This window comes from Gorilla gorilla, chromosome 5, assembly GCF_029281585.2.
Source record: "Gorilla gorilla gorilla isolate KB3781 chromosome 5, NHGRI_mGorGor1-v2.1_pri, whole genome shotgun sequence".
In the NCBI taxonomy this organism is placed as follows: domain Eukaryota; kingdom Metazoa; phylum Chordata; class Mammalia; order Primates; family Hominidae; genus Gorilla; species Gorilla gorilla.
Genome location: NC_073229.2, coordinates 162,353,003 through 162,377,414, shown reverse-complemented (window position 1 = coordinate 162,377,414; position 24,412 = coordinate 162,353,003). Strand labels below are relative to the sequence as shown.

General features: G+C 42.8%; 1 protein-coding gene across 1 annotated transcript in view; it reads right to left on the bottom strand.

Moving 5' to 3' along the window:
- ARFGEF3 (ARFGEF family member 3) overlaps window positions 1-22,347 on the bottom strand; it is a 182,658-nt gene extending 160,311 nt beyond the window's left edge. The window contains exons 1-2 of the mRNA XM_019029912.4: window positions 22,114-22,347; window positions 13,576-13,627 (exon numbers count right to left, since the gene is read on the bottom strand). Of these exons, the coding sequence (XP_018885457.2) occupies window positions 13,576-13,627; window positions 22,114-22,198 (137 nt within the window). The 5' untranslated portion in view covers window positions 22,199-22,347. The remainder of the gene's footprint in view (window positions 1-13,575; window positions 13,628-22,113) is intronic.
- Window positions 22,348-24,412: the final 2,065 nt, after the last annotated feature.

Below are 24,412 nucleotides of genomic sequence, written 5' to 3'. Positions count from 1 at the left end.
AAGATTACGTCTTATGTAATCTTCGTAAGAACCCAGTAAGGACTACATTATTTGGGGGAATATTAATTCCACAGCTATGAGGATGGTAGAAGTATAATAAAAGTAGTTATTTTTCATTAAAAGTATATCATTTATATTAACATCGAATGGGTTTGCTATTATTTTTAATGAATAATTTTAAAAATTTTGTTTTAGTTTCTAATATGGTAAATAGATACAATCCAAATTTTAAATAGAAGCTATGTGGGAAAATTTTTAAAAATGTACAGGGTCTTGAGACCAAAGAGTTTGAGAAGTGCTGCCTCAGTCCACATCAGTAACGCACAGAGGGTTCTGAGAGCGAGCCGTGTGGGTGGAAGCTGCCCTTCTGCCCCAGTACGGGGGAGATACAAAGGGGCAATGCCCTCCTCTGGACAGACCCAGCGTGGACACATGCTGAGCACTCACAGGGGAGGTTGAGGCCACTTCTGTGGCCTGCAATGGGATCTCTTCAGACCTGTCACACTGGGGAAACAGAGGCACCTCCCTACCTTCCCGTTTCCATCTCCATTTATGGAAACTGACAGGCAAAATGACCAGCTCGAAGTCCCAAAAGGCATATGTGGGAGAACCAGGACTTGCATCTGTATTATGATGATCTATTTGCTTTCCCTTCAGCAAGTGACAAGCTCTTTGAGAGAAGAGAGCTTGTATCCTGTTCCTCATTGCATTTCCGGCATGCACCATGCTGTGTGTTTGGCTCTGACTCCAAACCCAGGTCACCTGCTCCTCCTTCCCAACTGCCTGATCCACATGAGCCCAGTCCCCACCCTGTCTTCCCACTCTGCATCACTCTCTCCAGACCCCTCCGATAGAGACGTTAACATGTAGAACTGAGCGCAGCGAGGCAATCATCTCAAGCAAACATTCATAAAAACATCCTCTGTACTGAATGCCTGGGCATGCACACCTTTAACAATTGTTTTCTTTCTTAATCAAATCCTCCTGTTGACTTTAAATTACATCTTTATTTTTACTACCTCTGAAATGCATGAATGCTACCCTCCCCATTTTCAGCAAAGGTCGTGTTGCTGGCCTTGTCTTCCACATACAGCTTTATTTCAGAGTTGGGGGTAAATCCAGCAGCCCTCCCACCTGCTCAGTCCTGGGTGTCCTCTGTGTTCAGCCCTCTCCCTCTGCCCTTCCCAGTCACGGGATCTCTCCTTCTCCCAACCCCCAAGCACAGCTGGACCCAGTTTCCTGGCTTCTGTCCTACCAACAGCCTCTGAAATAAGCTTACAAAACCCCTTTTGTTTTTGAAGGTTTTTCTCCCAGCTGGTAAATACAGAAAAACAAAATAGGATTTATAAAATAAAGCACACCATGGGGCAGTTATAGTTTCAGGAAAAAAACCCATTATTTTACATAGAACAATTCTCTCTGGAGTTCATTAAACTGAAAATTAGCATAGGTCTGCTCTCACTTAAAATATTCTAGAAGGATTCCTTTAGGCCTAAAAATGAGCCCTATCCTAAATCTTCTCTCAGTAATTCTTCAGTTTTGCTCACCTTAACCCTCATTAAAAAACCATATCAATTGTTACCTAGCCTCTTCCCTTGGTCAAGTTAGCAGAAGGTGGAGAGGTAAGAGTTAGTTATTTAATTACATAATTACTCAGGTTTCCCCAGTGGGTATTCACATCAATTCCAGACTAGAGTCTCTTTTATCTTAAAGTTTCCTTCTTCCTTACAGAGAGGTAAAGTCAATTTAAGTCATTTCCTGGCAAAGCTGGGTATACGTGCTAATCTTAATAGCTCTAATAATTCATGACACTCCCCTCAGTCTGAATATAGCACAACCGTCTTTTAAAAGCACTGGCTCCTTGGAAATTGCATTTGAAGCTGTTTTGATACAAGGTGGTCTAATCCATACTCCTTTATTGGTAAGTTGCACTTGTGAGTGGGCAACAGCGAAATATAGCAGGTTTTCTAAGAGGTTTTTTCAACAATGGTGCTTCATCAAGTGATTTACTGCACAAAATTTAATTGTATATATCTCAGCTCTTCCCATAAATTGCAAATAATAATAAAAAATCTTCTGTATTAAGTCAAATAATTGGAGAGCTAATACCCCATAGTGAGTTAGGAAGGTGATTTTTGGAGTCCAGCAGCCCTGGCTCTGCCCTGGACTGGCTCAAGGAGCTTGGCCAGCTACATAGCCCCTCCAACCTCAGTGTGTCCACTGTCTCACACAGGAGTGCTGTCAAGATTAAGTGGGACCAGCACTTGGAAACAAAGGTTTCCAAGAAAACAACACATGATTCTAGTCTGCACCCACCCTTCTCCCAGAAGAAAAGTCCTACAGGGTGAAAAAGAAAGATGTAAATAACTCTATGGAGCTACTGACATCACTAAATTGATGAGCTCGGGTCCCTATCCATCATTTGGGATCCATTTTTAAAATCCATCAATATAAACAATTTCTCAGAGGCACAGTTTGAAACGAAAGCAGGAAATTTGGGACTAAATTGCCTTAAAGGCACAGTTTAATGATGAAAACAATTCACAGAATAATGCACACAGCAAAAATCCTACCTTCATTCCATTCAAAAGGGATGAAGAGGCTGGATGCAGTGGCTCACACATAATCCCAGCACTTTGGGAGGCCGAGATGGGAGGATCACTTGAGGCCAGGAGTTCGAAACCAGCCTGGCCAACATGGTAAAACCCTGTCTCTACTAAAAACACAAAAATTAGCTGGGCATGGTGGTGGATGCCTGTAATTCCAGCTACTCTGGAGGCCGAGGCAGGAGAATTGCTTGAACCCGGGAGACAGAGGTTGCAGTGAGCCCAAATCACCCCACTGTACTCCAGCCTGAGTGACAGAGTGAGTGAGACTCTGTCTCAAAAACAAAACAAAACAAAAAGGAATGAAGAAGCCTAAGCAACAAAAATTCATAATTGGATTGTTATTTTTTTCAGTGGATTTATGTTTAAAGCCCAGAGTTATAAAGTCATCAACTATTGGTCATAAAGAGAGGATGAGTGGCCATGGCTTGTTTCTGAAGATTAATAATTCGTGCACATCCTAAAATATCACTCAAGTCAACATCCCCTACACACTAACTTGGGTGACTTATGCACTCATTTTTTAAGTGGTGACTTCTTTAAGTGATGACTGCATCACTTAAAAAGTGCTTTTAGGTCAGAGCTATTAACAAGGACAGGCCTTGTAATGGAGAGCTAATTGTAGGTCTTCCTTATTAATGGGAATAGAACATGGAAACCATTAGGACTGGCTTACAACTGGCAGATAGCCCATAGACGCAGCTGGTTGTAAGTTAGGAAATAGAATGGTATTATCACTTATACTATGTTAAAAGGAGACAAGAATATTCTTTGTCTGCTATGGCAGCAGGGAAAGGAAAAAGAGAAACTAGATCTTCAGAGCACCTTGATTTCTAACACAGATTTCAGCAACCTCCACTGCTAAACGCTAGTCCATGTGCCACTCTCTCCTTGCAAATAAATTTTTCTGGTCACCTGTTTATGGCAAGCCTGATCTCAGGAAGCTAGAAAAGTTCAGTTCTCCTCTAGAACAAGCCCTTGCTCACTTACAAGGTTCCCACTGAGCCCAGAAAGGCTGACAATGTCTTCCCCACATTGCCTTTCACAGCTTGCTGAGATAAAGAATTCGCTAAATCTGAAAATGAGCCAGGCTTGGACTAACCAAAGTGTCTTAAAGCTCCCCCAACCTGCCCGCCTTTTTTTTTTATGGTAACCAGCAAAACTCAACAGAGTTTGACTCAACAGGGCCAAAACTCAGTTACATTTGTATGACTCTGCAAAGAGAAGTCAGCTATAGTAGGGAGAAAAGGAAGAAGGCAAGAAAAGGAGACTCGAGATGAGTTTACATCCAAGAGAAGCACAGATGTTTGTAATCTACCTAGAATAATGTGAAGTACCTGTCCAGCATGTATGCTCAGATCCTCCATTCATTAGCACAAGCTGAAAACATGAACTGCAAATTCTACACCAGCATCCTTTGCTTCCTCCATGGCAGTGGGAGGTAGCAAGGGGAGTCCAACACTTCTCCATGACATAAGAAAGGCAGGAACAATACTGATGAGAATCAAACTGTGTGCCAAAAACAGCTATTGGGGTATTTGCTGTCCTCATCATGTTAAATCATACAAAGTTCTTCCCAGTTGATGCAGATATGTTTCTTTCTTCAAATTAAAGCCAAAAAACTGATAGGCATTGGTGGTTCACACCTGTAACTCCAACACTTTGGGAGGCTAAGGTGGGAGGATTGCTTGAAGCCAGGAATTTGAGATCAGCATGGGCAACATAGCAAAACTCCATCTCTACAAAAAATTTTTAAAAAATTAACTGGGCATGGTGCCATACACCTGTAGTCCTAGCTACTTGGGAGGCTGAGGCAGGAGGGTTGCTTGAATCCAGAAGTTCGAGTGTGCAATGAGCTATGATTGTGCTCCTGCACTCCAGCCTGAACAACAGAGTGAGACTGTCTCTAAAAAACAAAACAAACGAAACAATCAAAAAAACCTGCATGTCTTGCAGAAGTCACTCCAGGGTTCATAGCACAGAATTAAAGCACTAAAATAGATCAATGCAGCATAAAGGCAATTAAAGTAAAACCATATGAGAAATGGGAAGCTGTTATGGATGGTTCTCTCCAAGTATAAACACTGATGAATGTGCTCACACCCTGCATGAAAAATCAGTAGGTCCCCACGTCAAGACGAGGAGGAATATGTCATTATCTAGACTGAATGAAGTGTCTGGACAAGGCAGGCAAAATGAAGCAAAGGGCCAGGCAGAGGGTCAGCTAGGGAGGAGAGGTGGTGGGACACATACAAAGACAAATGGGAAAATAAAAGCTGTTAGAATCTTTCTGGAAAGTACAACTGGCAAGAGAAAGCAATTAGGCTGAGGTTGGCTCTGAAAAATCATGGAGCAGGTAAGCAAAATGGCTGGGTTATAGCTAGGGTAATCACTGGGACTGTTCCCAAAGGGGCACTGAGTAATGCCAACAAGAGGTTTGCTGCCAATGGCTGCCTTTTGACAAAATAGCTCCAGGATTCCCTTGACAGTTTTATTTCTTCTGGACCAGTGCTGTTGCAAGTGACCTGGAAGGAAGAAAGAGACAATCCTGGATTGGGACAGGATAGGAGTGGAGGTTCTTCAGTCCTTTATAACAGAAATACTCCAAGTCAAATTCATGTTGGAGGTGGAGGTAGGACAGGCAGTATGCCTCTTCCAGGGTGGCCAAGGACTTTTCATGGAAATATACTGAGAACTGAAACCTTTGTATCTTTAGCATCCTTTGTCATAGTATATTGGTCAGAGTCCTGATTACTACCACCACCATCCCCCGCCCCCCTTATCTAATATACATTAGGTGGGGCAGGGCTTTAGTTGAGTAGAGGGCACAGGATTTAAGTCTACACTAGCTGAGGTCAATGAATTGAGTGTTGGGCTTCTGGGTATACTCTTTAAGACCAACCTTCTCAGTCAGTAAGACATTAGAAGTCCTATTGCCAAAGCTGAGATTCCATTTTGGCACAGATTCTTTCGAATACTGCATTTTCTAAGAATCTAGGAGATGAAGGCAGTGGCTTTCTGGGACATGTGATGTAAAGCTGGAGAAGCAGTTTCATCCCACAAACATTTATAAGGCACTGACATAAGAGATACAAAGATGAGTAATTTGTCTAGATGAGCTCCTTGAGGCTAGGGTCTGAGAATAGAACCTGCAAACAACTGCCAACGTGGTTGATGAGCTTCACGACAGGATTATGTAAGAAGAACGGTGAGGACACAAGGGAGAGAAATATAATTTCTACCTAGGAAATTAAGGAAGGACTTCAGGACATCTCAGCACGGTCTTCAAGGATAAGTAGGATAAGGAAGTGAGAAAGGCTGCATGTTATAAGACACACACCGGGCAATTTTGATGAAGAGAGCAGCCCAGAACATGTTCCCCTAACATTTTAGTGCTCAACATGCAGGGGAGCTATTGGGCTACTTATTCAAACACCTCTAGACCTGTGGTTTTGGTCTTGGCTTTGGCATGTGGAAGGAAGAGGAACCATGACAAGTATGCTATATTTCATTATATGAGATGGCCTAGGACATAAGAATGGTGAGGATTAGGGAATGCCTTCAGTAAAACCCTAGCCGACCAACATGATAGTCACATCTTCGAGAGAAAAAGTCCCCCTGCCCAACAAAAACAAATTCAAAAATAGGAAGCTACCCTTGCTCCAAATGCATTTAAATCAACACAAAGATAAAGGAAGCATACAGAAGTAAGGTAATGTGACACCCTCAAAAGAACACAGTAATTCTCCGCCAATAAATCCTAACCAAAAAGAAATCCTTGAAATGTCAGATAAAAAATTCAAAATATTTAAACACGCTCAATGAGATGCAAGAAAAATCTGAAAATGAATATAAGGAAATCAGAAAATCAATTCATGATATGAATGAAAAATTTACCAAGGAGATAGACATCTTAAAAAAATTCTGGAACTGAAAAATTCATTGAAGGAATTACAAAATATATTCAAAAGCTCCAGTAATAGACTAGACCAAGCAGAAGAAGGAATCTCAGAACTTGAAGGCAGGTCTTTTGAAATAATACAGTCAGGCAAAATATAAGGAAAAAAGAATGAACAAAGCCTTTGAGATATTTGGGACTATATAAAGCAATCAAACTTACAAATTATCAGTATTCCTGAGGGAAAAGAAAGACCAAAGATCTCTTTAAGGAAATAATTGATGAAAATTTCCCAAGTCTGGCAAGAAATTTGGACAGATCCTCCAGATACAGGAGGCCCAGCAATTCCCAGAAAAATACATTGCAAAAAGGACTTCACTGCAGCATATTATAATTAGACTGTCTAAAGTAAAAGTGAGCCAGGTGCAGTAGCTCATGCCTGTAATCCCAGCATTTTGGGAAGCTGAGGCAGGTGAATCACTTGAGTCACGGGGTCTGAGACCAGCCTGGGCAACATGATGAAACCCAATCTCTACCAAAACAAACAAACAAACAAACAAAAAATACAGAAAATTAGCTGGGTGTGGTGACATATGCCTGTAGTCCTAGCTACAGGGAGGCTGAGGTGGGAGGATTGCTTGAATCTGGGAGGCAGAGGTTGCAGTGAGCTGAGATTGCTCCACTGCACTCCAGCCTGGGTGACAGAGCATGACCTTGTCTCAAAAAAATATAAATAAATAAATAAATAAATAAAGTAAAAGTGAAAGAATTTTAAAATTAGCAAGAGAAAAGCATCTAGTCACCTATAAAGAAAACCCCATTAGACTAACAGTGGATTTCTCAGCAGAAACCTCTTAGATAGAAGAAAATTGAATGACATTTTCAAAATGCTGAAACACAAAGAAAAGAAAATGTCGACCAAGAATTTTATATCCAGAAAGAATAAGCTTCATAAATGACGGAGAAATAAATTCTTTCCCAGACAAGCAAATGCTAAGAGAATTTATCATCCCTAGACTGGCCTACCAGCAATGCTCAAAGGAGTCTTAAACATGGAAATAAAAGGCTGATATTCACCATTATGAAAACACAAAAGCTCACAGGTCTTATAAAGCAATCAAAGGATTAAGAGAAGAGAAAGGAATGAATGGCAACAAGAGAGAATTCCACCAAACCACAGAGACAGAGAAAAAGAAAAAAACAAAGAATCTAAGTGACAACATGACAGGAACAAAACCTCACATACCAATATTAACCTTGAATGTAAATGCATTAAATGCTCCACTTAAAATATATAGATTGTCATAAAGGATTTAAAAAAGATCCAACTAGGCTGGGTGCAGTGGCTCACGCCTGTAATCCCAGCACTTTGGGAGGCCGAGGCGGGTGGATCACAAGGTCAGGCGTTCGAGACCAGCCTGGCCAATATGGTGAAACTCCGTCTCTACCAAAAATACAAAAATTGGCCGGGTGTGGTGGCGCTGTGCCTGTAGTCCCAGCTACTCGGGAGGCTGAGGCAGGAGAATCACTTGAACCCAGGAGGTGGAGGTTGCAGTGAGCTGAGATTGCACCACTGCACTTCAGCCTGGGTGACACAGCAAGACTCCGTATAAAAAAAAAAAAAATCCAACTATCAACTATACGCTGCTTATAAGAAACTCACTTTACTTGTAGAGACATATGTAGACTGAAAGTACAGAGGTGGGAAAAGATATTCCATGCAAACGGAAATCAAAAGTAAGCAGGAATCACTATACTTATGTCAGATAAAACAGACTTTAAATCAAAAACAGTAAAGACAAAGAAGGTCATTATATAATGATAAAGGGATCAATTCAACAAGAGACTATAACAATTTTAATATATATGTACCCAACACTGGAGCACCCAGATTCATAAAACAAATATTACTAGACCTAAAGAAAGAGATAGACACCAATACAATAATAGTAGGGGACTTCAACATCCCACTCACAGCATTAGACATGTTGTCAGGACAGAAAATCAACAAAGACATTGGACTTAAGTTGGACTTTAAGCCAAATGGACCTAACAGACATTTACAGAATATTCTACTCAACAACTGCAGAATATTCTAATTGTTCTTGATCGGTAGCCTCCAAGTCTTATGATATTACTTGGTTGAAAAACCAGTGGATAGCCATGATGGAATCAGTGACTATCAGTGGCAACTGTACTTGGTTATATTTTTCACCAAATCTGTCACTATTAGGGAACATCCTGAGTTGGCTTTTGCTTATGAAGCAAAAAGGACATGGGGAGGATGATTCTAATCTAAGACATAACCTGAGCTATCGAAGGCTTCTTCAGTGTAGGGATACCTGAGTAGCCCACTAATTCATAGATTTATTCAACCCTGCAAAGATGCATGTAAGGAGACCTTGAAGTTTAAGAAAAGGGAAAAGAGAAGCAAAGATAGCAAGGGTGCAGTCTCCTCAGGGAGGAAGATAAGGACCCTTAAAACTCACCCCCAAATCAAAAGCAAGACTAAGGGCAGGAAGGTGGAAAGATTTTCACATGACTAGCCACTAATAAAGTCATGAAATATTCCATAGTACATATTCCCTGGACCTGCCTCCCTCCCTGGCATTGAATATCAATAGACTCTGCATTAATTCCTACCCTTGTTGCTCACCACATCAACAATAAGAGTGAGCATTTCATCAGTGACAGAGCCTTGAGCACAAATAAGCAATGTCTCTTGACCTCCTTAATTCCATCTAATATGTTTTATCATCAATATCTCTCTTAGAATGCTCTATGCATAACTGAATCCAGTCACCAGTCACTTAAATCATTCAAAAGTCCTTAGAGCAATCAATGGCAAAAGGAAAAATAATACAACATAGGTCTCTCAAGGATTCAATTTCAACACAGGCTCTTCAAGGGTTCTTCTGATTTAAGCTACCACTACTAACGTACACAATTGACCAAAACAGTATTAGTAATTATGAGAATGGGACTATATTTAACATGAAATTAACAAATCAGTGGCAAAAGAAAAAAATAGGAAAAACCAGAGCAAAGGTATTCAAGATTATGAATGATCCCTGTAGCCCTTTCCAAAACAAACAATTTTAAAAATCTGCAAATAATCACCTGGAGGTGATTATGTAACAGAAATGAAAACTAAATCTGAATTCAAAATCAGAAGAATGCAAGAGATAGTTTATAAACTTGGTTTCTTTCCCATATATTAAATGTAAGCATAATGGAAGAAAAAATAACATATCCAAATTCTCCTCAATGAACAGACAAATATTTACAGTGCCTGGATTTTTTTTTCTTTTTAGCAGATGCTCAAATAGAAAGATGCCATGTTAAACATAATGATTTAACAGAGTAAATGCTCTCCTGGTTTAAAGTGCCTGGAAGAGGAATCAAAGGATTAAAGAAGGACTGATTTACAACACAGGGGGAAAAGCCCATTACTGTATGTCTCCTCTTTATATCATTTCCCTAATGATAACATGGAATAGTAAATCAGACTAGTATTGATTCAATCTCTTTTCTGCTCTAATTATGGCTTCTTCTTGTATCTTAGAAGAGGGTTTGAGAGGTTCCCCACTATTGTGAATCACAAACTGAAACCTCCTTAAATGTATAAAAGTCTATAATAAATTTACATTTGCTACCACATCACAATGTTTTCTGTTTTGTATATCTTCATTCTCTTCCTTCAAAATTGTTTTTAAAAAAACACCTTTGAATGCAAGGCTCACATCTGCTGTGTCTCATTCATATGGTTCAATTCTCTGTACAAGAATGCTTGATAGATCTCATTGTGCATCTGAAACATAATAATGTCCATTCTTTTGAACAGTAAGATGATGTATCTTTGTACATTAGGATAATCTTTGTCATTAGGGGAAATACTCTGAGTTGAATTTCTAATAATGGTGAAAATATGTAAAGACATGTACATATGCGTATATTCATCCACAGTCTCTCATCTGGCACCCCTCCCACCAATGTTGTGAACAGCTCCTGTAGGTGCACAAGATAGATAGCTGGCTCTGGGGTAAAGCAAAAGATCATTGAATAAAATAAAGCCAAATGAGTAAAAGGAGAACCAAAAATATGTCCTTGGACACATTGAAACCATATTCTCTCCAGCTCTTCTAGCCACACACATACACATGAACACCAGACAAAGAAGGTCATTATATAATGATAAAGGGATCAATTAAGCAAGAGACTATAACAATTCTAAATATATGTATGCGCCCAACAATTTTAAACATTCCCAGCCAGTGGAGCAGAAACCTCTTCTGTTGCTCCTCACACTGAAGACAGACCTTTTATCACAAACCCAGAACCACAGAAAACCTCACTGCTAAGTTAAACAACACTTTGGATGAGGAAACAACCTTTAGAGCAGAGTTTATCAAACTCTTTTACTTATGTAGTCACTAAGAAAATGTTAAGATTCTGTTTTTCACGTACTTTAAGTTAGCATTCACATTTTTTCATCATAATTTTAATTGTGAAGGCTGTAATTCTGGAATACTTGAATTATTAAAATTTTTAATTAAAACATATCACTCTTGATGTATCCTGTGAATATGACAGCAATTTGAAAAACACCTTCATCCATCAAAAAAAGGTGAACAAACTCTTCTTTAACAGTAAAATAATGCTGTATTGTTATTTTTCTCTTTGAACTTATTGTATTTCCATTCCATTTTCCCCAAACATTTTTCTCCAATATATTTTAATGCTAGAAAGGCTTTTATTAACCTTCCTACTATACTTACTTCTCTGTTAAGATAAAGTATGTTTAAAGTAATTTTTAAAATATTTCCTGTAACCATAAGGCTTTAAAATGTTCAATTGTAAGCAATCATTACTAATGCACAAAATTGGTCCAAAGAACATTAATAATTATTTATCAAAATGTCAATATGGTTAGCATGGAAAATACACTTTTATTAAAAATACATTTCTACGGAAATGGAGTTTGTTTATATTTCTCCCAGTTAGTTCATATGCCTATGAAGAAGTATTTTCCATTGCTATATAATAAGGTAGAATTTAGCACCAATTCCATATCAATTCTTTTTTACCTTTATAGTTGTAAGCAGTAAGACACCTTGTTTACATAAATAATAAGGGAATGAAGGAGACATCATCAAAAAAATATTTTCATCTATCATCTTATAGCTCCTTCAATATTGCTGAAAGCCAAGAAGTTAAAACTACATAACTTGAAAAATGATATGTTTCCCGGTCCTTATAATCACTCCCTTTACCAGTATGGACACTAGTATGTTCATAGTTCTTTGTGGGTGGAACAAGATCTCTGTACCCCAGGACAACACACTACTGTAAGACACAGGTGGGTAACAGGTGTGGTTTTCTCTGACAAGCAGGAGCAGAGTGACAGTAAAAGGTGAGGTGGAAAAGGAGACGTGGCAATGTCAGTTTTGAAGCAAATCAGTTTTAAGAAAGGGGACTTATAGAATTTGGGGGCCAGGAAATTGACTTCTTTAAACTATCCATGCCTTCACAGCTCATAGAAAGTCCTCACATCCTCCTATGTGCTGGACACCCCAGCTGCACCACCTCTCCGCTAGACAAACATGTTGTTGCCAGACATTCTGTTCATGTATAAGCTTTGCACACACAAAAATGCACTTAGTTTAAAACATGGATTCCCTTACAATATGTAAACCTGTAGCAGTTACTACAGGAAAAGTAATGAATTTTTTAAAAAGATAGAAACATAAATTTTGTTCAATCTACTTAAAAAGAGAGAAAATATCTAATCACAGTATCCTGAGAACATAGAAACCATACTCAACAAAGGGTTTTAGTGCAAAATGCTTTATAATCTCAAAGAAAACCCTGGAAACAGCCCAAGTGTTATTAAACAATAGGAAAACTGCTAAATGAATTATGCTACAGCCATATAATGGAAGTATATGTAACATTTTAATTTGAAGAACATATACTGGCATTAGAAAATATTCTTCATATGGTTTTGAGTAAAAAAAATCAAGCAGGCAACAAAGTTGTGAATAAAATTTTATATTAATTTATAAAAATATATGTGTATAGAAAAAGACATTTAAGAAAATCTATTAAACTGTTTTCAGTGGTTATCCTTAGGTGATGTAGTTATGGACAGCTTTCTTTTTTGTTGTATTGTTCTTTCCAATTTTTCTACAGAGGGCAGGCATTTCTCTTCCAGTGTGGGTTGGGGGAAGTTATAGTGGGAGGGGAAGAAGGTGGGGAAATAGGCTTCCTATCTCTGGGCTGCTGCATGTGGCTGTGGACTTCACAACCAGCCACATGATGTCCAGCCAGGGTTGCCAATCAGAGCTTAAATCCACACTACCTAGTGTAGGGGTGCATGCCCATCAGAGGGAGTGCAATTTTCTTTCTACTCCTTCACATAGGTTTTGATCATGTCTCTCCTTGACCAATTTGATCCTTTTACCATGGACTTCCATGGCTGGTTCCTTTAGGTCACTGATTTCATTCCCTCTACAGACAGGTGGAGCGAATGCAATCAGGTTCACATCATGGTAACCTCATGAAATATCCCAGCTCATGGGTGCAAGAAAGCCTTTAGTCAGCAAGTAAAATGCTATGCTATCGTATGAATGTGTCCCCACCAAAAGTAAGTGTTGGAAACGTAATCCCCAATGCAACAGTATTGGGAGGTCAGGCCTAATGAGAGGTGATCTGGCCATGACGGCTCTGCTCCATGAATGGATGAATGCTGTTATCACAGGAGTGGGGCTTTGTTAGAAAAGGGTGCATTCAGTCCCCTTCTCTCTTCTCTGTTCCACCCCCTTTTTGTCCTTCTACCTTTGGGATGACGCAGCAAGAAGGCCCTCGCTAGATGTGGCCCCTTGATCTTGGACTTCTCAGCCTCCAGAACCATGAACTAATAAATTCCTGTTCATTATAAATCACCCAGTCTGTAGTATTCTGTTATAGCAGCACAAAACAAACTAAGACACACTGTAAACCAATGTGGTTATCTGGGCCTTCAATGGGTAATATTGACTTCTGTGATATTATACAATGTCCATCTCCTACCTCAGTACATGTGGAGGGATCTTGACAATGGTATCCAGACCACCTAGAGTTTCTGCAAAAGAAAAATTACAAAGTTAAAATAAATATTTAAACACTGAGAATATACATTGTACATGAATTTCTCTGTTAGTTTCTCTTTTCAGGAATTCCTCTAATTATAAACTAGTCAGTTCTCAATTATCTGCATGCAAGTCCTTCATATTTTAAAATCCTTTTCCCTTGAGAGCCCCAGAGATTTCCCTGGACCTTGCAAACTAGGAGCGGAAAGTTAAAAGTTAGGGCACATTTCCCTAAACACATAAAGAACGAATAGTTAAATTCCTAGTCTGAACCACTGAATCTAGTTACAACTAAGATACTATATTCTTGTAATAAAAATAAAGAAAGAAAAGCTGTTTCCTTGCAAATACTGTTTCAATATCCTTACACAATAATTCATACTTGTGAAAGACTTTCAAGTTCACAAAGCACTTACACAACATCTTATTATTCTCATACACATTTGTGACAGTAGATTAAACTTTTTTAAAAAATTACAGTATAGTTAGGATATTGATTGGAAGGCTCACATCCAAATCTTGTTAATCCAACCTGGATGTTCAATACTTTGCCATTGTTTGTGGATTTTTCACACTATTGCTGCCTCCAATTTTAGAGATAATGAAAAGCTCACCAGTCTCTTCCCCAAAAAACTGTACTATTTCAATCCTTCCAACTTGTCTCCAGTCTTGCAGCTCAAATTGTGTTGACCCCTTTCTTCACTCCTTAGAATCAACAAGCCCTGTCTATCTGAATTATTTTCATTGGGGAAGGAGAAACGTCTCTTCCCACCTTGCTCAGAGATCAGAGAGAATAACAAACGTGAAATATATACATATATCAGAGACTCAAGGCTAAGAACAGGCCTGATAGGATCTGGGTTTGATGTGGCCAGTGGGGCAAAAGAATGGATTTCAGAAAGACAATTAATCAGCAAAACAGAAAGATGAGTTCAGCAGGGTTCTTGGTACTGTGAAGACAAGGCCAATGGAGGAAGATGAAGGACTGAAGTCAATGCTTAAGACGAGACAGGATGACAAGAAAGGGAAGCCCTGAGATGCAGGTACAGGAAGCAGCTCAAAGGCCACACAGGCCAGCGCAGCCCACCAGTTAGCACAGCAGGGACTGGCACCCAGGATGAGCCGATGCTGCTCCCCAAGGAAAGGTAGTGACAGTGAACAACCAGATCAGCATGGTTTTCCCACAGGACAGAGGGATATATAGTCAACCAAGGCTGGGTAACAGTGCCCAGCTCTATAAGACTAAGAGCAAGCTAGAAGAAAAGGAAAAGAGAAAAGGCTGTCACACAGCAGCCACCATGAAACTACACCTCTAAGTGCAGTGAGATCCCAGGCACATGGGATCAGTGTGGAACCCAAGGCGAAGAGCATCCAAAGGTCAAGGAGAAAATGGCCTGAAGCTTTGCTGTAAGCACCCAGGACAGAATGGTAGCTGGGGAGAGGGCACCATGGAAGCATCAAGAAGGAAAGCAAAGAGAACCAGGTTCCAGCCCCAGCTCCGCTCCAGCTTGTGACACTGTGGGATGGGGGCAGGTCACTTATCCTCTGTAAGTTTCAGTTCCCTCATCTTTAGAAAGAAGACAATGACACCTTCCTCCCGGGATGCTTGTGAGGAGCTGATAGGATCATGATCATAAAGGGCCTGACACAGTGCTTAGATGCCAGTGCCAATTCCTGTCTCCCTTCTTTGATTCTCTCACTAAACACTGAACCAGGTCCTGGGCTAGGGACCCAGTGGTGAGAACAGACACGATCCGTGAATTCATGGAGTGCACATTCTCATTTCAAAGCATGATAAACGCCAGGAAGGAAAATACAGGGAATTAGGCAAAAGTGGAACAGGAGGTCCTACTGTGGACTGTGAGGTCAGGGCTTCCTGCTGGGGGTAATGAGACCACAAATGATTTATTTAAAGTAGATAAGGAGAGGTCACTCCGAGTGGAGGGAATAATAAGTTTGAAATGCTTGGAGAATCCCAACATCTTCCCTGACTCTGTGCTGCCACTTCGGTCCAAGCTGTCACCTTCTCTCACTTGGATGACTGTACCAGCCTCTGTTCTAGGCTTTTAGCTTTTGGGCTTGCACCTGAAGCTGCAGTCTCTGCTTAACACAGTAGCCTGAGAGACCCTGTCAAGACCCAGATGAGAGCATTTCCTCCACCCCAAATGACTCCCCATCTCATCCTTAGAGAGCCCAACAAGGACTTTCATGATCTGGTCCTCACTTCCTACTTCTCTCCTGTTGCTCCAGCCCCCTGGCTCCTTGCTCTTTCCCAAAGCCATCAGATGTTTTCCCAACTAGGAGCCTCCCTTTTAGTAAGGTTTTCCGTGAATACCCTATTTAAATGGCAACTCCCTCTTTACTCCAAGTACCTCCTATCTTTTCACTATTTCATGTTTTCCCTTTTTTAGCTCTTATCACTCTCTTTGCTGTCATGTATATTTTATTTATTTATCTTGATTACTGGCTGTCATCTCTCCAAGAATCTGTAAACTCTTGGATCTTTTTGCCTGTTTTGCTCACCATGTTATCCCTAACACTTGGAACAGTACCTGGCACATAGTAGGTACTCACTAAATATTTGCTGAATTAATGAAGTAAGAGGGAGCACAGTGTAGCTGATTAACTGAAAGAAGATCAGTGTGGCTGAAATTTAGAGAGCAAGGACCCCTCTCTCTCATGAGGGTCTCAGAGGGGGATGACCCTCTCTCTCATGAGGGTGGCATAGCACAAGGCTGTGGGGCAGGTAGGAGCCAGGCCACGCAGGGCTGGACAGAACACACCAAGGACTTTTGTTTTTATCCTAATGGGATGCTATTCAGTGTTTTAACATGGCATGTCATGAAAAGATTGGGGTTTCCAAGGTGACACTACTTGGGAAAAAGAACTAGAGCAGACAAGGAAGGAGCAGTTAAGAGGGTGTTCCAGAAGTTCAGATAAAAAGAGAAGGCAGCTTATTCCGGAGAGCTGGCAACAGAGGTAGAAAGAAGTGAACAGGCTTGACATATATTTAGGAGGTAAAAATGAGCAGAGCTTGGGTGATGGACTAGGTAAAGATGGCAAATTACAGAAATGTATCAAGGATGACTCTATATTTCAGGTCAATGCAACTGGACAGGTGATGACATCAACTGATCATTTAGAAACACCAGAGGTGAGTGAGGTTTGGCAGTGAGGTAGAGGTGGGGAAGAACACACGGTCACTTTGAGCCTTGTTGAGCTGAGTGCCTGCAAGCCATTCAGGTGGAGATGTTCAGTAGGTAGCTAAGTTGTGGGGTGTGCGTTTCAGAGCACTGGTGTTGACTAGTGATATAAACATGGGCATCACATTCTCAGAAATGGAGCTGAAGCTGTGGGTATGTGTGTGTTCAACTCCGGAAGAGCTGGGAGTAAGAGATGAGGGCTCAAAGCTAACCCTTGAGAAACTCAAATATTTACAGCTGGGGAGAGAGTCTCGCACTAGCAAAGGAGACAGAATGGCTCAAGAACCAAGATGGAGCTGGTAGGGTGTGATCATAGAAGTCAAGGTAAAGCAGGTGCCCAGTTGTGTCAAGTGTCACCAGGAGGACCTCTGAGATGGGAATGAGAACGGTCTGCCAGCCGAATGGCTGTATGTTACTGTTCTTCAGTAACTGTGAGTTGGTGAGATGATGGAGGTGAAAGGCAGATGACAGCAAGATGAAGACAGAGTAGAAGGTGAGAACACAGATACAATTTCTACACTTTTTAAGAAGTTTGGCTGTGAAGTAATCACCTGTGGCTGGAAGAAAAAGCAGATGGGTAGATAGAGAGAAGGGTGCTGGTTGGATAGATGTTCCCTCTTCCCCTACTTGGCCTTCGTACCTCTAGTTTCTTTCCCCGCTCCTCCATTTTCCACATTCATTCTGTATAAGGCCCCTGATAGATATAAAATACCAAAAGTAGGACTTGGTTGCCTCCAGCTCTCCTGTTCTGCAATTCTATTTCATCCCACCACAGCCTAGCTTGCAAGCCCCCAGGACTGCCAGTTTCTGAAGTTCTTTCTGCCTTTCCCCAAGCCAACCCTTCATCCAATTCATTCCTTTCTACTCCCTGGCCAGGCCATTCCTCACTAACAAAAACAACCAACCAGATAACACTAAATAAAGAGAAGATACATACATATGCCTTATTAGTTATTCTGCAGCCATTAACACTGATTTTCAGAGAAGTGTCATGACAAAGTAGACAGAGTAGAAGAAGATGCTAAAGTTAAAAAACACATGACAATATGCCATATGCGGTATGACCTTTTGCAAAGGGAAAGACTCCAAAATGTCAACAGTGTTATCTCCGGATAGGGAGACTGCAGATTATTTTAATTTTTTCTTTATGTTGTTCCATTATTTGCAACATTCTAAAGTGAACATATATAACTCTTATAAATAGAAAAAGATGAACATTATTTAAAACTCAAACAAGTAGTTAAAGTATTGATTTACTTATTGAACATCTGCCTTCCACTATAGGTGCAGAAGCAACCAAAGAAGCATAAACGGCAGTCCCTGTGCTAAAGAGCTCACTACTCTGTTGACGTGTATTATTTTGATTGACCAGTATCCATTCCCCTGGCTTCTGAAGAAGCATCTTAATTTTACTTCCAGGAAGCCATTTTTCCCCAGCTCTGGATTTCAGTGGAACTTGTAGCCTAGGCCTAAACCAGTTATTCTACTTCATTCTTTGACTAGAGGACTGGTTCAAGGATACACTCATGAACCATCAGGACAAAGAGAACAAGGGAAACCAAGGATCAAGCAGGAGTGACTGGAGAAGTCCAGCTGTCTTGATATGGTCTAAATATGGTGATGATCACCTATCTCAAAATGATCTGAGTGAGGAATGATGCCTCTCTCCTTTGAGGGTCTCAGAGTCAGATGACCCTCCCTCCTATGGGGGTCTCAGTCTCAGTCTCTCATGAGTGTCTCAGTGGGGAGTGGCCCTCTCTCTCCTGAGGGTCTAAGTAAGGGATGACCCCTCTCCCATGAGGGTCTCAGAGGGAAATGACCCCTCTCTCCCATGAGGGTCTCAGTGGGGAATGACTCCTCCCTCCCATAAGGGTCTCAGTCTCAGTGAGGGATGACCCCTCTCTCTCATGAGGGTCTCAGAGGGAGATGCCCCTCTCCCCCATGTGGGTCTCAGAGGGGGATGACCCCCTCTCTCCCATGAGGGTCTCAGTGGGGAATGACCCTCTCTCCCATGAGCGTCTAAGTGAGGATGACCCCTCTCTCCCATGATGGTCTAAGTAGGGGATGACCCCTTGCTCCTGTGAGGGTCTCAGAGGGGGATGATCCCTGTCTCTCACAAGGGTCTCAGTGTCGGATGCCCGTCTCTCTTATGAGGGTCTAAATCAAGGATGATCTCTCTCCCATGAGGGTCTCAGAGGGGGATATCCCCTCTCTCCCATGAGGGTCTAAGTGGGGGATGACCCCTGTCTCCCACAATGGTCTCAGAGGGGGATGCCCTCTCTCTCTCATGAGGGTCTCAGAGGGGGATGCCCCCTCTCTCTCATGAGGGTCTCAGAGGGGGATGACCTCTCTCTCCTATGAGGGTCTCAGTGGGGGATGCTTCCTCTCTCCCATGAGGGTCTAAGTGAGGATGACCCCTCTCTCCCATGATGGTCTAAGTAGGGGATGGCCCCTTGCTCCTATGAGGGTCTAGGTGGGGGATGACCCCTCTCTCATGAGGGTCTACGTGAGAGGTAACCCCCCTTTCCCATGATGACCTAAGTAGCGGTTGACCTCCCCCTCACATGATGGTCTAAGTGGGGGATGAGACCTGTTTTCCTGAGATGGTCTAAGTTTATTGTTGCCTCTTTTCATGAGATGGTCTAAATGTGTTGATTCATGAGCCCAAAACTGTGGAGACCCACGCAGAGCATGTCAGTCAACCCACAAAGAGCAGGACAAGATCCCTGAAACAGTGTCTAATTCCTGAATCACAGCTATCCTTGTAAGGGGTATTTTAGTTAAAGGAGTAAATAAATCCCGTTTTGTATAGGTCAGCTTAAACTAGCTTTTTTGTCTCTTGCACCCAGCATATTTGTCAATTACACTGCCCGTAAGAGCCTACCTGTGCACACAATCAACTATTATCCAAAATAGTAGGTACTCTAAGAGAGTCATCAAGGCAAGGATCTGAACCCAGACAAACAACTTATCCTATTGAGGAGCTCAGGGAATGTTTCCTAAACAAGATGGACCTTGCCGAGTCTGAAAAGGGAATTCCCTACAGAAGGACTAGCAAGAGCAAAGGCAAAGAGAGAAGTGTGCCACACAGCATGTTCAACAAAGTGCTGCAGCTGACTGCCACTAGATTGTTGTATCTTGGTTGGGGAGTGACAAGAACAGAGGCTGGGGCTAGATTCTGAAGAGCATTCTGAGGAATTTACACATTAATCTAGAAATAAATTAGGGGGGTTGAAGAGTGACAGGTGTTTTGTAATCTAAACAGTGACGGGCAGTGGAAATGGACTGGAGTGGGAATGACAACAGGAAAACCTATCCCTATAGGCCTTTGTTCATGTCTCCAGCATGCCCTTCTAACAAATTCCTTACAGGGGACATTTTATTCATCCATATATCACATTGCTCATTACCAGGGAGGTCTTAATAAATGTTTCCTAAATAAAGAAGCGAAGGAAAGAAGGAACCCATAGCTTCCCCATTCTTCAAGTGAAATCTACTTCAAAAGCCCCACCAGCTCACACCAATTCTCCCCTAATCCACGGACAACACATTTATCCTCCCTTCTTTGACTTGTTTTCCTGGTTTGCCCAATCCAACTGCACAATGAATGCCCTGCACTATTATTTAACTATTTCATGCACTTCTGTCTTGTCTTGCTAATTACAGAACAATCACTGGGAAAGGAAGTACATCCACTCAGGCTGGTTTCTTTCAGATTTGACTCGAATAATTTACCTGCCTCAATGCTCAGCCTCCCCAGTGGCTTTAAAGGACCCAAACTCAGCAACGTTGTGGTTTCACTTAATAAGATGGTGATGTCAGTATTCAAACTTATTAAAATACTAATCTCCTCCTCCCTGTTTATCTAAATCTGCTTAATTTGCAGCAAAATAATAACGAATACTAGGAATGGCATGTTTAAAGCACAATTGGGCCCTGCTTTATCATGTTACCCAGCCATCTGTGACCCTTCATTAGAGGCATTTTGGAATCTAGCTTCGAATCACTCTGCTGAATGACAATGGCAACGCAAAAATAGTACTGTGGCTTTAAGAGCCTTGCTGTTCTCTCAGATTTCTGGTCCATTTTTCTTTAACAGTAAGCTAGAATGGTCAAGTGCTGGTTCTACCTACAAGACAAACTTCCTAGACAATATTCTAGACAATTTTGTGATGATAGGCACAGGTTTAAAAAAAGATGCTGCTATAATTACCTGTACACACACCCAAACATATGTGAATTAAGACCATCTACATATTAAGAGGCACCTAAACCACTCTCAAAATTTTACATTTAGTGGAAAACCCGCTAAAGGCTCTTCTCTATCTCAGGCTGCATCAAAGCACACACAGTGTCATGACAGACAGTGATGGTTCTTGGTTGCAAGGGAAAGGGAGTCAATCTCATTTTTCAATTGAGTGGCAACTGAGGCATCACATCAGGCTCCGGCAAGGCAGAGCGAGGAGCCCACAGAGCTAGCTGCGCTGGCTTCTTCTTGGCCTTCCCTTTCTAAAAAGCATCACCATCACCCAAAGTATGCTTCTGATCTATTTGCATTACCATCCTGACCATTTTGATTGCCCAAACGCCGCCTAACTGAAATGTCTTTCCGTTTTTTTCCGCTGCTGAGTTCTGCAACCTGAGTCTGATGAGAAACACAAATTTGCTCCCTGGAACTTACTTCAACGCTAGCACAGCTCACAGCCCTAAAATCCCACCTGTCTGAAGGGCAGACCACAACAGAATTGCAGAGGTAACATGATCCCCGCCCGTATGTTATTTTTCATGTGCAATAACCACGAAAGCTAACACTTAGCAAGCTGACCTCTATCAGGAAAATCAAATTAAACAAGCCTTTCCTTCCTGGTTCCACTCGCCAAGGATTCGACATCGGGGTTGTTGGTTTAACTTCCCTTTTCCCCAGAGGCGCTTCGCTGTCAGGCCCCAGGATTCGCACCGGCTCCGGGTCCTGCCTAACTCGGCGATGGGGAAGCATCGTCCCCAGCGCCGGGACCGGGAGAAGGGGGCCGCCAGGCAGGGAGGACAGCGGTTCCCGAGGAAGGTTTCGGAGAGTGAAAGAGACCGGAGGGGAGGCGGCTGATGTCCACGCCCGAGCCAAGACTCTCAAATCCCACATCAATTTCCCGAGGCGACTCTCGCAATCGCCAGAACGGCACCCATGACCGACGCTCCGCGAAAGCCCCACGCGCGGAGGCGCGGGTTCAGCCCCGGCCGCGCGGCCCTCCCGCCGCGGCGAGCAGGTGCCGGGCGCTTACCCAGGGCCCAGGTGCAGCTCTCCTTGATGGCTTTGTACTTGCTCCCGGACGCCTCCTTCTGCAGCTTCCTCAGGATTTCTTCCATCTTGACCTTCCAGGCGCCGGGCCGCCGCCCACAGGGAGAGAAGCGCGGGCGAGCCGGGCCGGGGAAGCCGCCGCTGCCTGGCCCTGGGCGCCTAGGCGGCCGCCGCGCGCGCCCCCATGCCGCCCCGGCGCGGATGCTGATGAATCACGCCCGCTCCATGCCGCGGGCCACGTCAGCCCCGCGCCCCGCCCGCCGCCCCGCCCGCCTGGGTCAGGTGCGCTCCGCTCGGCGGCGGCTGCGGGCTGGGGCGGGAGAGTGAGGCTGGAAGCCGCTGACCTGACCGCCGAGGCAGGCCCCGCGGGCGCCGCGCTTAGCGGAAAGGTGGGGACGGATGTCCGGAGCTGGCTCGCCAGCCGCCGGGAGGGAGCGCCTGGTCCGCGGCGGGCGGCGGGAGGCAGGCGGGGAGGGGCCTCGCCGCGGTCTTCGCACCCCCTGAGCCGACGGTGGCCGCGGGCGGAGTCGGAGCGGCCCAGCCCGGACACCGGGACCCCCAGCGTGGTGCAGGCGCCGCGCCCGCTGCATCCCGTCGTCTGCTAACCAGAAAATTCTTGCGTTCAGTCACTAACAGCTTTTTTGGGCCACTCCCTGTGCCAGGCTCGGGCGATGCAGCGTTGCACACACTGTGCCCCTGCCTGCAGGGAACCTCCAGTCAAGCTTTCAACACGCGGCGGGCGGTGGGCTGCGGTGGGGCTGGGGTAGAGCTTGATACGCCCAAGGAAACCAGGCCCAGAGAGGCTGAGTTACTTCCTAGACCAACAAGAGTTAGACTCCAAACACGTCCTGAATCCAAAGCCCCTTCTAAAAACCTCTCTCTCCTCCCCTTCCCATCCTCTCTTGCGCTGAATTGCTGCCCTGTGAAAAATGTGGTGCACAAGGGCCGCCGCAGCAGAGGGCTTCTCACTGGGGTGAAAAGGGGGAGCCCCAGGAGGCTCACGCGGGCAGTGGGGAAGGCAGTGTGACAGGGCACCCCGTGTTTCCTTTTTCTTTGAAAATGTTCCTGTGGTGGAAGTGAGGATGATGGACTGCAGAGGGGCAGACTGGCAGCTGGGAGAACAAAGGTTCTGCAGGAATCTAGAAACCAATTAGGCCAAGGGTGGGTAGGAGGGGAATAAAGGAAAGTATGTCAAGAGATATTGAAGGGTAGAAACAATAGGATTTAATGACACAATAGGGGAGAGACGGTGTATATGGGATGGCTTCCAGGTTTCTTGTTTAGGAAATTGGGAGGATGGTGGCCCCATTCTTTAAAGAAGAGAAGATAAAAAGGGTTTGGATTAGGGGGGATATATGAGTTCAGTTTTGAACATGTTCAGATTGAAATGATAATGAGATACTTGTAGATTTTCTTTAAGGACAGGAACTCAGGATAGAGCTCTGGGAGGGATGCCAGTATTTGAAGGGTGGTAAATATAGGGAGTTGTTGACGCCTCGAGTCTGACAAAGGTTGCACAAAAGAGGGAGTGATGGCCCTCCTAATTCTCAAATCATGGGTACAGGAGCAAGGGCCCAGGGAGGAAGCTGAGAGGAGCAGTCCGAAACCCGAGGTGTAGGGGGTCAGCCAGGGGAGGGAGTGCCACTGGAGGGTGTCCAACACATGGGGATGTTAGACTACTCCTTCGGCGCTCTTGGTACTGAGGAGGCAAAACCTACAAAGTCCCAGCCCCCAAGGATCCTTCTACCGCTACCCTCACGCCCAGTGAAGCCATCATTTAAAGAAAGGTTTAAAAAAAAAAAAAAAAAAAGTAAAAACGCCGCAGCAGATAATGTACTTGGGTTAAAGAAAATTGTTAACTATTTGGAAAAATATATAGATCACAACTTTATATCGTGCAGCAAAATAAATTACAAATGTATTAAAGAATTAAATGTAAGAATTAAATGATGAAAAGTTTAGAAGAAAGCATAAGTGAATATACTTATCTTAATGCATTAAGATTATTTCTAACAAACTAAGGCAGAAACTGAAGGAAAAAAGGTCAATAGATTTGACTATTTGAATATTTAAGACCTTTACGCCAAAAGTTTCATACAAAATTAAAAAGCAAATGATTCTCTGAGGGATGGATTGAAGGAAGAAAAGATGATAACTCTAAATCTTAATTATATGTGGATTTATATTTTTGAATCTATTTTAAAGTATTTACTATTTTTACAATTAAAAACAATTTCGTTTAAGCTGCAAACTAGGAAAATGTTTATATTAATGTCAGACAT